The following is a 16,281-nucleotide window of genomic DNA, read 5'->3' on the forward strand; positions in this document are numbered from 1 at the left end:
AAGAAGCGTCTCTACATTAAGAAGAATGATTTGAATATTGGATATTGGTATTCAAATAGGCTTCTTAATAATGGAATTAATCATAAATTACTCTCTTGGATATATCGGGATTCTCGAGCAAAATCTTGATTGGGACTCCAAGCGTAATATTCTTTAGTATCTAGGATTTTATTTTCGATTTTTATTTAATCAGGTTTAATTAGGTTTCCTAGTTTTAGTCTACAATAAATTGTTCTTTTTGTTTTCTAGTTGTATTAGGTTTATTCTATGTGTCCTATATAAGGCACCTATTCGATTGTAATTTTCATTCAAGTTATCAATAAAAACTCAAATATTAGAGAAGTTTCTCTATCTTTCTTACAGCTGTGCCCGTAATTGCTAGTGGATTCTAGCTCATCTCATATGGCTTTCGACGCTTGACGGAGCCCCTTACTATCGTGTTCACGCTTCCCGCATCATTAGGGGTCCCAGATTTGTGGTTATCATGTGGTGATCGCTGTTAACATATTAATCATCTTTAGATTGCTCGTAAGTGGCCATGAGGATCTTGTTACCAAGGCCATTCCTGAGGTGTGCCGCTGTCTTAAGCGGCACCTCAGGCCACTAATTTTTGAGAGCATCCGATTAAAAAAAAAATGTATATAATCGAAAGGTATGTATTATAAATTTGTATAAACAAACATATGTGATATGTGCATCCAGTGGCGTAGCCAAAAATCTCTCTTAGGAGGGTCAAACTTTATTAACTAACAAATTATATTCATTTCTAGTCATCCTCTAAAAATAACACAATCTTTTGCCCAAAAAAATATATATATTAGTATAATTAAGAAAATTTAGGTGTAATATTTCTTGTACTAACGCTAAAATTGAAAGATCCTAAAATCATGTTGAATAAATTTTGGGTTTTAAGATGAATGATAAATATAGAAAACCTTATGTGTTACTTCAATTTAGCATATTAATAAAGAATCGTAAATATGCGCATATGGGCATATATCAATCAATAGGGTAAGAAAACCTTGAAAATATTTGTATTAATTAGATATATGTAGTGTATTAATAGTGTAAAATATTATTTCATTCCATTAAAGTTCAAGGATAATTAAAACTAATTAAGATAAATTTGTATTTGTTCAAGTAAACCCTAATTTGTGTTTGGCCCAAACTCTAGGTTACTTGCTCTAGTGGTAATAGGGTTAAATTAGAAGGATTTAGATTCCTATTCAATGTACGATTACTTTCCTTGTATGATTGAGATTCTATGCATTGTAATCCTCTATATAAACAGGCCCCTATTATCAATGAGAACACACAGCGATTTCCTCTCAATTTCAGTTTCTCTACAACACGTTATCAGCACGAAGCCCTAACCCTAAAACAAATAGCCAAACTCTGATTCAAGAAGCTAAAAACTTTGAATCCGAATATAAAACCTTGATGCCTTTTCTGCCTCCACCTCACACCTTGAAGAACTCGATCCCAGGAGTCCAGAACCGGCGGCCCCACCCCAAGAACCGGCCGGAAACTCACCGAACCGACCACCGGAAGCTCCATACAACTCGCAGCAAATATTCCACCGGTTCACCATCTTTTGGACCTCCAATTTCCACCAAATTTTGGTATCAAAAGCCACTTGATCTGAAGTTTCGGGAACCGGAATAAAAAGTCCAAAAACCGGTGAAAAACTTGCTAAATCGGCCGACTCAAAGTCCTGCAGAAAAACCGGCAAAAGGAAAAGAAGGAAAAGAAAAAGAAAAAAAAGGAAAGGAAGAGAAGCCCAGAAGCCCAAGGCAGAGGCCCACTGACGCAGGCCCACTGCCACGTCATCAGGAGGACCCACAGCCACGTCAGCACAGGGACCCACTGACACGTTAGCACAGCCACGTCAGCACCCCCGGTCAACGACTTTTCCGGCGACTTTCCGGCTACTTTTCCGGCCATTTTCCGGCGACCTATTTCGAGGTATTTTTTACTAAACGTTCCCCTTTTTTTAGAGTTTTTAAATTCAATCTCTCTTCTTTTTCGGGGACTTCCAACCTACTTTCTTCTACCCTCCTTTCTTTATCATAGGAGAGACCAAATTAAGCCGAACTGTGGGGGTTTGTGCTCACTCCAAACTTGGAGCTTGTAGAGTTCTCCAAACTTAGAGTTTGTTGAGATAAAACGATCGACCGTAAACATCATTGTTTTGATCTAATCCAACCCCTCTTGGAATTGAATTTCTTGGAAGCGATTACGCTTGGAAATTCCTAATTTCTTGGAAGCGACTACGCTCAGAAATTTTATTTATTTTCGTGGTAGCCTTTTTCCGCTCCGAAAGTAACCCTAATTTCTTGTTCTTTTTCAGGATGAGTAACCTGAACAAATTGGACTTTGCTCCATTGGGAACAATTGGCTCTGAATATCACAGGTGGGTTCTTGATATCCGCCAGCATCTCAAGGCCGATGGAATCTTGGATAAGATTCTCGAGCCTAGACAGGACGTGCTAACTGTTGAGCAAGCTCAAGCTTTGGAAGCAAATAGATCAGCCTTAGAGGCAAATAAGGCGAAACTCATCATCCTAATGACTCGTCATATGGATGATTCGCTCCAGTACGAGTGTATGAATGAAGAAGACCCCAGAAGGCTGTGGGTCTCACTCGAAGATAGATTTGGCAACGTCCGTGACTCCCTGCTTCCTAACCTAGAAGTGAGATGGCATAGCCTCCGCTTCTGTGATTTCAAGTCAGTTCTTGACTACAACTCGAAAGCACTTCGCATTAAATGCTTAATGGAATTCTGTGGTAAAGAGATCACAAATGCGATGTTGATTAAGAAGACTCTCTCTACTTTCCCCATCTCTGCATTGATGGTTGCTAAGAACTATCGAATCGATATTACTGCAAGACGAATCATAAGGTTTCATGAGCTCATTGGAGCTATGAATGTAGCTGAAAAGCATGACAACATCCTTGTCAAGAACTATAATTCGAGATCCATGGGGACAGAGCATATTCCAGAATCCAATTATAGTCGCGCCCCAAAGAGAGGGCGCCAAGAGCGAAACCCTAATCTTAGGAATACATTTGGACATTCTGGTCCATATAATCGCTCTACTTGGGAATGTAATCGCCAAAATAGGCGAACACGGAACCGAAGAGGTAAACGTGGAAAGAGAGAGGGAGGCAACTCCTCTGGCCATGTTGGTGGCGCCGCCAACACTAAGAGCCATCTGAATGACGCTTTCAAAGCACCTCAATCAATGGAGTTTGAGCAAAGAGATGTATGTTCTCGTTGTGGAATGTCTAATCATTGGGCACACATTTGTAGAGCTCGTGGAGAAAATGTCACCGCCTACAAAGCATATTGTGAAGCAAGATAAGCTCACTATATGGAACAAGAAGATCAAGAAGATGATCTAGAGTGAAGGGTTGAAGACTACAAATCTGGCTGGGATCAATAGATTGCCAATTCTGTTTAAGTCTTTATTTTTCCAAGAGATGTAATAGGCAATTGCCATATATTTTTGTAGTAAATGCCAATGGTTAGCTTTTCTTCAAAGTAGGCTCACTCAAAGTAAGTGTCTAGGAAGGTTCTAAGATTAGTGGTACTTAAGCGAGCCTTGCTCCACCGACATCTCTCTACTCACCTGGTCACATTTATTTTTGAATTACCGAAAGAAGTTAGACGACTACCATTGTTTTGCATTAGCTATCATTTTGGATTAGATTTTGTTTACTCAAAGAGACAAAGATGTAACTCCGTTGGCTTATGAATAAAATTTCGAGTTCTTTATGACTCCATTTTGATTCTGAATATATGACTTTTGTGACTACGATGGCTGGGCCATCAGTATTAATTCAAGGACATGGAATAGCCCAAGTTCCACTTGCCCAATGACACCTTAATTACTGTCACAGAAACTCTCTACGCTTCTAGGGCGAATCACACCTATGAATAGCCAACGGATTCCATGCGAAAACGCATGTAGAGAACGGAAATGAGTTCCTTTGCAATACCTCTAATGATTGCCAACAATGGCGCATCTTAGAGAAGTTTATGTCTCTCTCTAGTGGATTCTATGTCACTATTCGAGCTATTAATCCAATAAAGTTATAAGAGAAGATCTCTTGGATTTAGACACATATTGGCTTTGTCACGACAGGATAGATCATCCTAGTCATGATATGATGACCCGTCTACTAAAGACTTCACATGGACATCATTCCTTTAGAGCGAAACGAAGCATGAATCAAAAGTTGATTTCTGGACTAAGTGTGACCGAAGCTGCTGCCTAGGACACCGCCTCCGTCCATCACCAGCCTGGGGCTGGCACAGTCCCTATCCATGACACCATGGATAACGTCCATCATGGTGATGGCGCCCCAGGTGATGCTGCAATCACCAACTTGCTTCAAATAGCGTTTCAGACGCTTAGGCCTAACCAAAATTCTCATTGGTTACTTCAAAAGCCTCTCGCTCGTTTTACAAAGCCCGTTCCTTAGGGAAATTAGGACTAAGACCGTCCTATGCAAAGGAAATGAACATACTCATTCTGTTCTTACATAGAATCCATGGGGATTCTGTGGATTGATTCAACCAACTTGCGGAGGCTTAAATATTTCATGATGTTGGTTGACACGCAAACACTCTGGTCACGTGTTATGCCATTGTCCACCTATAAATGCTACTTATGCTACACTCCTAGCACATATCATATGACAACGGGCTCACTCCCCGGATCATCCTATTCATTCAATTGGATCTGACTATGCTAGAGAGTTTACATCGAAAGACTTTCAATGGATATTGCAATGGGACTGATGTTGGACATCACATTCCCATGTACACACCCAAATGGCCTTGCGGAAACGACTACGATGGTAGTTCGGACATTGGTAATGCGCACCAATCTCCTTATATCCTCTTGGGGTGATTCAATATCGCATGCAGCTATGCTAATTCGTCTACGACCCACCGCCACTCAATATACCTCTGCGTTACAGCTAGTGACTGGGTACAAGTATCGTACTTACGCATATTTGAGTGAGCCATTTATGTGCCAATTGTGCCGCCACAGCATTCTATGATGGGTCCTTACAGACGAATGGGCAACTACGTTGGATTTGAGACTCCAACAATAGTCCGTCACTTAATGCCCTTGCAAGGCGATCTCATTACCGCTAGATTTGCGGGTTGTCACTTTGATGAGACAGTCTTCCCGTCGTTAGGGGGAGATAAGAACACGGATGTTCAGCAGGAACGACAGGAATTATCATGGCATGTCCCCACTATGTCTCATCTCGATCCCTATTAAAGTGACGAGATCACACAAATATGCTGCAAACAAGCCTGCAAGGAAGGACGTCCCTACGAGAGGACGTAGCGCCACCCTACACGGAGGTAAGCATGGCGCCAACGCTAAAGAGAGTGGCACTATGGAGTTACAGACCATGGCCCCAGCTAGGATGCGTGGGAGGCTCGTAGATTCGAATGATGCTTTGGCAACTCCAATCCTTTGATCATCGACACTCAAAATCCGTCTAATGAGAATCTTCAGGGTTATGGTTATCGTTGGGGGACTCCTCAACGTGAAAACCTATTCCTGAGAATATAGAGCTCTATGAAAATTACACTAGTGTACATGAGACGTGGAATAGAAACTCCATCATAATTGATGATGTAGTTGCGCATTTCATTGTGCATGAGTTTGTCGAGTCAGATGATATCGAACCACGCTCCGTTGATGAATGAATGCCAACATAGAGAAATTTGGCCTAAATGGAAATTTTGCGACCCAGTTTAAGATGGATTCTCTAACAAAGAGGAAGGTTTTCGAGCTAGTGATGCCAACACCTCCTAACATAAAACCTATTGACTAATGGGTCTTCGTTAGAAAGCGTAGTGAGAAAAAGATATGGTAATCTCGCCTTATGGCTCAAGGCTTCTCATAAAACGCCCTGAAATCGACTACGATGAGACATATTCTCTCGTAATGGATGTCATTGCACTCCACTACCCTATCAGTTTGGTAGTTTCCGAATAACTGAACATGCAGCTTACAAATGTGATCACTACGTATCTCTATGATCTCTATAGGGATCTAGATACGGAATATATATGAAGGTTCATGGTGAACTTCATTTTCCCAAGTCAAGTGGCTCTAGACCACGGAGCGCGTTTACAAAGAGGTTGAAACGCTCGCTAAAATAACTACTTGATTGGGAAGGGATATGCCCACGCGTTTCCATAACAAGTTTCGGATTCCATCACTGTTCATGTTGGACATGATCTTCATTAGAAGCCTTTAAAGAGTTAAGGGAAACCGCTGAACACTTGAAATCCGATTTTGAGATGAAGGATTATGGGAGAACACGATTATGTCTCAGTTTGAAACTTGAGCATCGTGTCGATAGATGCTTAGGCATTTTGACAAGGTCAAACCTTCAAGCACCCCCATGATCGTCCGTAGTCTTGATCCTGAAAATGATCATCTTCGTCTGAAAGATGATGATGAAGATGTGCTAGAGGCAAAAGTGCCTTACTTGAGTACAATAAGCGCATTATTGTACTTATGAGATTGTGCCCCAAAACAGTAACCAGAAATGGCCAAATGGAAATTTTGAGAGAAATGCATCTTCAAGAACACATTCTCCGACCCACTCAGCAATATAACACTAAAAATTATACATTACAAGTTCTCTTGTAGAACAATTACGAAATCAATATCGATGATAATAATGCCACTGCAAAAACCCATCAATTATTAAGAAAAGCCACAACCAGAGTACCAAACCCTTATCCACAACAACATCTTAACACAATAAACCACCATTAAAACAGTACCCAATGACACAATTCAATGATTTAATCCATCAAGTTTCATACTTTCAACAACAGAAGAGGCAAACCGGTCTCATAAATCCCAAAAGACCATTTCTTTACCAAAATTAAAAAGTCCCCATTTTGCAAGTTTGATGCTTTAACCTTAATAAATAAAACCCAGAAGCGGATTAATCAAAACAATAAAGACAAGTTGAGAAATGGGTAAGAGTAAGAATGAGTGAGAGACCTTCCAGCTGATAGTGGTAGAATATTCGAGCTTGTGGGCTATGTATGGGAACCAGGTGGATAGGGAAACCATCGCAAAGACAGAGATTGACTGACTGTTGCTGTTAATTTGTTCCTTGTTGTGCTCAGAGGTTCAGTTTGGGCATTCGCCTTTTCTTAAACCCCTAAAAAAGTTTGTGTTTGTTGTTATTTTGCTCTCGTGGGCTTTCGTAAATCGTGATTTTAGACGATGATGTCTAATGTGTTGATATTGGTGTTTTAATGGAATTGATGCTCTCCATTTTATTTTATTTTATTTTTTTACAATTTTTTTTAAAAAGAAAATAAAATAATCAATTAAGGGTAACAAATGCTAGGTTTAGTGAGGGATTTAACTTCACAACAGTAAATATCGTAATTGTAAAAGTAATTGCATTTTAGCAGACAAATGACTTGCAAATTAAGTTGCAATTAAACTCCAAATGTTGGAAGGCACCTCATGTTATGAGCATGAGTTGTAAGGTACCTCGTTAGCATGGTTTTGTACTTTTGTACACCATCCATCATGGCCACGAGATCTCTCGTTCTGAAGTCTTGTCCACAACATCTTTAGTTATGTTATGTTCCAAAGTTCTTTAACAAAATATTAGCTTTTCAAACATATTATATTAAGTTCTTCATCAATTGATTGCAAACTCTTAACCCTCAATTTTGTGGCTAGGGGTCCCAGATTCGTGGTTATCATGTGGTGATTGCTATTAACATATTAATCATCTTTAGATTGCTCATAAGCAGCCACGAGGATCTTGTTACCAAGGCCATTCCTGAGGTGTGCCGCTTAAGGCAGCCACCTCAGACCACTGATTTTTGAGAGCCTCCGATGAAAAAAAAAATGTATATATCAGAAGGTGTTGTTGATGAAATTAAAACATCATTGACTGATTCAACTAATATGATTTTCAGTTAAAATTCATGGTAATAAACTGAATTGAGTTCAAATTTATAAGTAAGGTGTAAAGTGTACAAGGTAGGGGCATCATTTCTTAACTTTGAAGATTATTGCTTGACTTATTTGTAATTTACTCTGTAATGTTGCAATGATCCAATAATAAACAGTCCATTTTAAAATTCCAAAAATTTAATACCTTAATATAACACAAACTCGACTCGACACGATTCATTGACAGCCTTAGCCATGTACCCAATAAATATCTTAATGTACCTAACACTATATTTTTATCCTCGATTTTTCAATTTTGTCCTCGCATCAATAATTTAATAGGAACAATAAAATTGCACCATCCCTATTATGTATGTTTCACAAACACAATTTCAGAATTTTGAGCCAACAACTTGAATTTTCACATAGCACTCTGAATCAATGATCATGATCTATCCACCTTCACCTAATTACTGCAAAATAACGGATCAATAATTTTCTGCAATCGATCATATTGATCTGGCATTCACATATATACTTTTAATTCTCAGTTGCAGACTAAAGAATGATGGCCTTTTAATCTTAGACCTCGTTTGGTTCACGGAAGGGAAATCAATTCTCTTGTCTTTCCTATAGAGGTGGGAAATCAAAATTCCTGTTAGTTTTCCTTTCTTGTGTTTGGTAAAGTAGGGAAAGTATCCAGGAAACACCATTTGATTTCCTTTTCTGTATTTGGTTGGTTAAGGAAAAGAAAGTAAAAATATGTCTAAGTTTCAATAATACCCTTGTATTTTGAAATAAAAACAACATTTGGATGTTGCACATCAGTAGGCTTCCTGATGGCTCATTTGGATGTGATTTGGTGCAAATATGTAAGGAAACCCTATGTATAAAAGAAAACAGACCTAAATATCTTTTACACCATTCATGGTAGCATAAATGTTTGGAAAGAGCAAGAATTATACATTAAGAAAACAATCAACACTAGGCAATTTGATATAATTATCACAAAGCAAACAAGATAGAAAAATCAAGACTAAATCAACTCATAGGCCTTTCGTACAACAATTAACACAGTAGATGAACAAAAATATCACTTTTGTTAAGAACCCAAATAACATTGATTGATCAGCACAACTAATAACATTTTAGTACTTCTCAGAAACATAATATTGCTAGTTAAAAGCACCAGTAATCTACAAGACTCCTTCATATCACAAAGCAAACATGTTTCTATAAACAAGGATCACATATATAATGCAACATGCAAAAGAAATTAATATTAGTCCAGCTTTTGATCAATATTCATAAAGAAACAAGAAGTTAATATACAAACTTAGATTCATAAGGCTTAACCAAAAGAGAGATCAGATTCATAATATTGCTTATAGTCTAGAAGTTTATTATTTTTAATTCACTATTATAGGATAATATTATGCAGAAAATAATACTATATTAAGTTCAAAAAGTGGGATTATATTCACTTATAGCAAGTAAGGCACTTAAAAACTTAACTCTTTTACAAATCTTTCCATAGCACAGCAAGTTAGGCAATCAATATTAGAATCAGGGTTATTATTGTCCAAAATTGCAGTCATAAATGCTGGGAAAGAAGAGGGGAAAATCAATCCCATGGGTCTTGAGTGGAAAGACCTTCCCCCCTATTTTCCCCTCTGTCAGGAAAGTGCTTCCAAATTCTGTGCTTACCAAACAGAGGAAAGGAAAGACTTTCCTTTCCTGATGCCTAAAATCCATGAATCAAACATGGCCTAAGTGAAAAAGGCCCTGGGGGAGATTAAATGTCCTCCCTCCCACAAATTATTCTCTTTAAATAAGTGTATATTATGTTGCTATTTGTCGAACGAAATACATTGAGAATTAAGAAGGTAATCACAGTGAGTCAATATCTAAGGGAGATTGGAAGATAATGGTGAATTGGTGATCGATAAGGCGCTCATGCGCCAGTTACTTTGCTGTTGGTTTTTTTTTCCCTTTCAATTCTAATAGTAAGGGAAGTTATGGGAAAACCAGAAGTACTTGGTAAATTGCAAAAGTAATAAAACAAATCCCCTTAGAGAATCTTTAGCAATGCTAACCATTTTTTAGTTAAAATTAGCTAGAAAGTCATTTTGGCTAACCACTTTAGAAATACGTCTATATCAATGCTCTCTATTTTAGCTAATTTTGAATTTATATTATTTTTAAATGATGATTAAAGAGTTCAAATGTATTTATAAATTACATAAAATAACTTAAAATGAATGTTTTAAATTATAGAGAGTCTCATCTCGCTCTCTATATTTAGGAGCGAGATAGCTAAAAGTTATAATAGAGAGCCACTTAAGAGTTTGGTGCAGCTGCTAAAATAGATAAAAAACTAAACATGCTCTCCAAAATAGCTAAGAAGCTAAAATAAAGAGTCTGATAAAGATGCTCTAACAATTCTCTAACAAAAGTATTTGGTAATCTCAGTGAATTTTAACCCTATAAATACATTCATCAACTACGCCTCCAATAAAGTACGTAATTCACCCTTCAATATGAGAGCTTCCAGCCAAGTACTAAAATCAGTGTATGCTTGGCCCTAAAAGTATTGCATTTGACTGCAGCTATGCTACAGTGCAAGCTCCATTGGAAGCATGGGTAGAGCCATGTACGGACACGGTGGGTCCTGTGCCACACTGTGATTTTTATATATTTTTTAAATTTTTTTGTACAAATGTAAGATTATAAAGTTTAGAGTTTTTTCACAAGAAGTAAACCCAACTTGCCCTAGTGGTAGAACTTGTTTATTTGTTATGGTTGTCCCACTTACTCCACTAAAAGATTTGTATGTCCATTTACCCCATTTAAATGTAAAAAGATAAGTTTGCCCTCCTAATAATTAAAAATTCATTGGAGACTTCACGAGACTCTGGTCATAGGCCACGAGAATTCGGTCACCGGTCAGCGATACCGGACCCCGATCATTGGCCTGAGGTTGTCGAGGGTTTACAAAGAGGTCGCCAGAGCTTTTATTACCTCACAATAAAACCCAATAAATTTTTATTCGGGGAGCAATAAAAAGTTTATTAGATATTATTGAAGGGCAATAAAATCGCATGCCGAACTCCGATCACAGGTCCGGAGGTTACCCGAAGTTTCCCAAGAGGTTGCCGGAAACTTTTATTACCCCCCAATAAAATCTAATAAACTTTATTGGGGGGCAATAAACCATACGCGGGGACTCCGATCACCTGTCCGGAGGTTTCCAAAGAGGTCGCCGGAGACTTTTACCCCCCAATAGAACTCAATAAATTTTATTGAGGGACAACAAAAAGTTTATTGGGAGACAATAAAAAGTTTATTAGGTATATTATTGGGGCAATAAAATTAGACGGGGGACTCTGGTCATCAGTTCAGAGGTTCTAAAAGAGGTCGTCGAAGACTTTTATTACCCCCTAATAAAACCTAATAAATTTTTATTGGTGGGCAATAAAAAGTTTGTTGGGTATTATTGGGGGGGGCAATAAAACCGAACGCCCGACTCCAGTCATTGGTCATTAGATTCCAGCAGTCGGTGACTGAAGTCCCGTGAAGTCTCATGTGAGGCGATGACTTCTTGAGTTCCTTATTGAGTATTATAGTAAAAAGTATGTAATTTGTTCGGTAAGTGGAAAATCTTATAAGATGTTTAAGTAAATAGGTTAGTATAGCTATTGAATAAATGAACATTTTCTCAAATAGGGACACTTCACATTTGTTATGGTAACAAGATGAGAATAGTCAAAATATCCATTTTCGGTTCATTCAGTTCTTCTTCCTCGATAAGTATTTTGGATAACGAGCAACCACGTTGCTTAAGTCGATGTATCCATCCCTTTCACCACTCAATACCTCTAATCAATTCGAATAAAATTCGGACACAAATCCGAATTCCAACACCCTCGGACCCGACCCGAAACCACGTGGCATCAGAACCCACCAAACAAAAACCCCACTAGGCCGCGAAACCAAAAGCCTCGCAAATCTCTGTCTCGATTCCTCTATTGCCGCCACGTATTCTCTCTCTCCCTTTCAGTTTTGACTATCCCCATCTCTCTCTCTCTCTCCAGAGAAGGATCAACGCTTCCACCCATCCCCGTGTTTCGTCGCCGGAGCCCCGCAGGTACCTCACTTCTTTTCACCTCTTGATTCCATCTGCTGCTTTTGTCTCTGATGAAAATGACAATCTGAATGTAAAAAGTTTACGATTTTAGTTACATTTCATTGAAGATTTAGTTTTGAATTTGAGTCCAGAGACTAAGAGGGTGTTTGTTTTGTTTGTAATTTGTGAAATGAAATCAGGGTTGTGAGTTTTTTTGTGCTGGTGGAGTTATGGACAAGTTTAATTTAGGTCAGTTGGGTAACTTGGGCGAGAAATTGGTGACGAGTGGAGCTCAAATGGGTCGGATGGTTAGTGGCAAAGTGAAGGAGATTCTGGCTACCCCGACTCCGGAATCGAGGATGATTGATGAGGCCACCTTGGAGACAATGGAGGAGCCCAATTGGGGCCTGAATTTGAGGATATGTGCTATGATTAACAGTGAGGAGTTTAGTGGGTCGGAAGTTGTGAGGGTTATAAAGAGGAAGATTTCGGGGAAGAGTGTTGTGACACAGAGGCTCAGTCTGGACTTGTTGGAGGCGTGTACTATGAATTGCGAGAAGGTGTTCTCCGAGGTTGCGTCGGAGAAGGTGTTGGATGAGATGCTTAGGATGATTGATAATCCGCAGACTGATAGCGAAAATAGACGCAGGGCTATGCAGTTGATAAGGGCTTGGGGAGAGTCTCAGGATCTTGCATATCTACCTGTGTTTCGTCAGACTTACATGGTCAACATTCTCTCTCTCTCTCTCTCTCTCTCTCTCTCTATATGTATATCTGTATAAAGCATTTCTTGTGTGACAATTGCTGGTCTTATGCTATGCGTCACTGAAGGACATCAATATTTAGACTTGCTAACTGTTTTCTTCTGAAAAATGGGTCCTTATTAGGAGTTGATTGGCCCTTTGAACCAGCAGCAGTGCTTTGGTTTTCATTCTGGGGCGGTAGAATCATTGTTCGTTGCTGTTTTTCTGTTATGAGTCTACTGAAGTTGCAAAAAGCATTGCTTATGCTGTTCTCTTTTTGTGATCAATTTATGACCTGACTTTCCAGTTTTACATTCATATGGCCTAGTATATAGTTCCCTGCATTGAAGATGATCCATAATCTGGTCTTGGTTCTTGAATGATAAATTATGATTTTAGTTTACATCCACTTATGAAATCGCCTTTTTGATCTGCATGCCCACTAAACTATGACCTCTTTACATCTTCCCTCTCCTAAGATAGAGTAACATTGCACCAAATTTCTCATTATCGTTTACATCCACCAAATTTCTTGTAGTAATCCTGGTAATCGCCATTTAAGTGACATTTGATGTCCCACTTATTTCTCTGGATGTTGTGCAGATCTTGAGAGAAAAAGGAGCACATCCAGTAGCACAAGGAGGGACTTCGCCCTCGTTGCAATCTACCTTGGAATCATACATGGAAGAGCCGCTGCCTCCCCCGGAAAGGTACCCTGTACCTGACACAGGATTTCATGATGCAAGTGACCGTGAATTTCGCTATAACTACCTGTCAGTTGAGGAAAAAAAAGAGTATCTTGTTGTAACTCGCAATAGCCTGGAGCTGCTGTCTAGTATTTTGAATACTGAAACAGATCCAAAACCTTTGAAGGTGTGTTTCTGACTTCTCATTGGAAAGCAATACTAATTCCTATATATATATATATATATATATATATTGTATATATGACTTCCCTTTATTTATTTCTCTCTAATCAAATTCTTTCCTGAGATAGAACCAAGTGCCTCGCTTCCTTAGCAATGACATATTTCTAGTCTAAAGCGTCCTCATTTTCACAATACTTGTATACAATCATTGAAGGAACTACAATACAGTTACGTATCCCTCTTATATAAAAAGAAGATAGAAATGGTTTAGGGCGGGTTGAAAGAGTTTTCATGTTCCGTGCATCATGAATAGGTGTGCCTGTCTGCACATGTGAGTACAGACTGTAAGGGAGAGCAGTTGTATTTCTTCTAGGCTACGTTTTTCTATGTGCGGCTATCCTATATGATTATATAATCGCATGATAATAATTCTTCTAGGAAGTATTTGACCTTTTCCTATATTTAATTTTTAATTTTTTTACCTACTCCTAAGATCAGCTTGTGAGCGGAAGATGACACGTAAGTTGATGGAAATACTTGTTTGATTGCAGGAAGAACTAACCATGAACATGCTGGAAAAGTGCAAGGAGTCTCAGCCTGTTATTCAGAGGATTATAGAAACCACTACTGATGATGAAGGGATGCTCTTTGAGGCACTATTTCTTCATGAAGAACTTCAACAAGTTATTTCCAAGTATCAGGAGTTGGAAATTTCTCAAAACTCTGGAGGCCAACAGCTCGAAAACCCGGATGCCACCAGGCCTGAGGGGTTAGAAGCGGCTCAAAATGGAGAACTACCAGTAAGCTCTAAACCCTATGAGCGTGAGGATTTAGATAACAGCCAAAAACATGGTGGTAAACTGCCTGAATATTCCAATGATTCTGAAGTTGGCCCATCAGCTCCTCTGGGAATTCATAGTGAAACCAAAATAGAAGATTCTGTACAAGAAGGCACTCCGTCTATCAGTGAAAAAGTTGGCCATTGATGGAAGCTGCATCCATCCTAATGACTTCATACTAGCAGACCATCCTAGTCCCTGAGGAGTCTCTTTCCTCGATTATGGTTCTAGTAATTAATATTACTAGTAATTTTAAGCATCGAATGTGGACTTCAGCTGGGGGCAGCTGTCTGCATACTAAAAGCCCCTTCTGCCCAACTATGTTCTGTATGTGCATCTTGCTACTGTTTTTTTTCTCTCTCTGTTTTTCATTTTCAGATGAATAGTTTCTTTACCTTCCTTGACATTTCTACGTAACGTTCTCTCGTGTAATATAAGTCCTGGACCCCGGCATTCTTTGCTCACTTATATGCCGGTTTCTGCATTATGTTGGAAATTCCTGACTGCAAGAATTTACCGCACGATATAAAGAACAAGACAGAAATCGGAAACAGAGTCTACATTACAACTTTATTTGTCTTGATTCAGTCTTTGCGCTTGATACTCTTTCCTTTCATTGATTGAACCTTTTTTCTTATTTTCTTTTCTGCCCCCACCCCCCCACACGCCCCACCCCACCCCCAAATCCAAACCTTCCCTCCACATTCCGGGAAACTCTCCACTTATGTGTCTTCTCTCTACTACGACTAGAGGTGGCAAACGAGTCGTTAAGCACGAGCACGACATATTGTGAGCCGATCCGTTACAAACACAAAATTTCATTTTATTTTTAAAAATATTTAAAAACCACAATGATGAGATTTGATATTAGACCTCTTTATTTAAAATTTTATGACAATTCCACAAATGCTATTTCTTTATATTGTTAAAATAGTGAAATAAAACATTATATCCTTGTTTTGACATAAAGTATTTTTTCTAATCTCATAATAATACAACTATAGAATGAAGGAAAAAATAATATGATACTAAATCTTTATTATATTAATAAAGATTAATCTCACAATAATATACTACAAGCAATATATTTTGAGTTATTTTTTCTTTCTTTCTTTCCTGTAGTGGAATATAAAAAATATTAGAAAACTAATCTTAAAAAGCTAAGATTAAAAAAAATATTGTAGAACTTAATTTATTTTAATTTTCTAAATAGTTAAATAAAATTAATTTTTATTTATTCAAATTAAGATTCTTTATAGTGGGTAGGTACGAGCACGGCCAGTTTATTGATCCGGCACGAGCATGACCCAGCACGATATGGGCTCGGGGCCATGCGCCGAACCGGGCTTAATGTTTATGTAAATGGGTCGGCAAGGTAATAAATGGGCCGGCCCAAGCACGGCACGAAGCACTATTAGGCCTGCTTAAAATGGGCCAGGTCGGGCCGACCGGCCCGTTTGCCACCTCTAACTACGACCTCTACTCTCCCAAACCCTAGATTCCACCTCCAGAAACCTTAGCTTCTAAACCATCAACCAGTCGTGCCGTCCCCGATCTTTCAAGGCAAAACCCTAAATTATTGGGGTAATTCCCTTTTGCCCAAAAATCCTATGTATTGTTCCCAAATGCACCAACCTTTTCGTATTTTACTATTTGCTTGGAAAAAGACCAAAAGGGGTTGTTCCTATGTGTTATCCTGAGTTTTAGAGATTTTGTTCAACTTTGAAACTT

At 38.6% G+C, this 16,281-nt stretch overlaps 1 protein-coding gene across 1 annotated transcript; it reads left to right on the forward strand.

Moving 5' to 3' along the window:
• Positions 1-11,959: 11,959 nt before the first annotated feature.
• Positions 11,960-15,101, forward strand: LOC112172624 (TOM1-like protein 2). The gene is made up of 4 exons (XM_024310024.2): positions 11,960-12,120; positions 12,300-12,824; positions 13,446-13,715; positions 14,263-15,101. Exons 2-4 carry the CDS (start codon positions 12,330-12,332, stop codon positions 14,695-14,697), a joined length of 1,200 nt encoding a protein of 399 aa, XP_024165792.1. The 5' UTR covers positions 11,960-12,120; positions 12,300-12,329; the 3' UTR covers positions 14,698-15,101.
• Positions 15,102-16,281: the final 1,180 nt, after the last annotated feature.

This window comes from Rosa chinensis, chromosome 6 (assembly GCF_002994745.2).
Source record: "Rosa chinensis cultivar Old Blush chromosome 6, RchiOBHm-V2, whole genome shotgun sequence".
NCBI lineage: Eukaryota > Viridiplantae > Streptophyta > Magnoliopsida > Rosales > Rosaceae > Rosa > Rosa chinensis.

What these genes read in the sequence shown, in the direction of transcription:
- LOC112172624 (XM_024310024.2), top strand. Translation starts at nt 12,330, where the DNA reads ATGGACAAGTTTAATTTAGGTCAGTTGGGTAACTTGGGCGAGAAATTG. An exon ending in TGTTTCGTCAGACTTACATG is followed by an intron (nt 12,825 to 13,445) that starts GTCAACATTCTC and finishes GATGTTGTGCAG; the next exon opens with ATCTTGAGAGAAAAAGGAGC. An exon ending in CAGATCCAAAACCTTTGAAG is followed by an intron (nt 13,716 to 14,262) that starts GTGTGTTTCTGA and finishes GTTTGATTGCAG; the next exon opens with GAAGAACTAACCATGAACAT.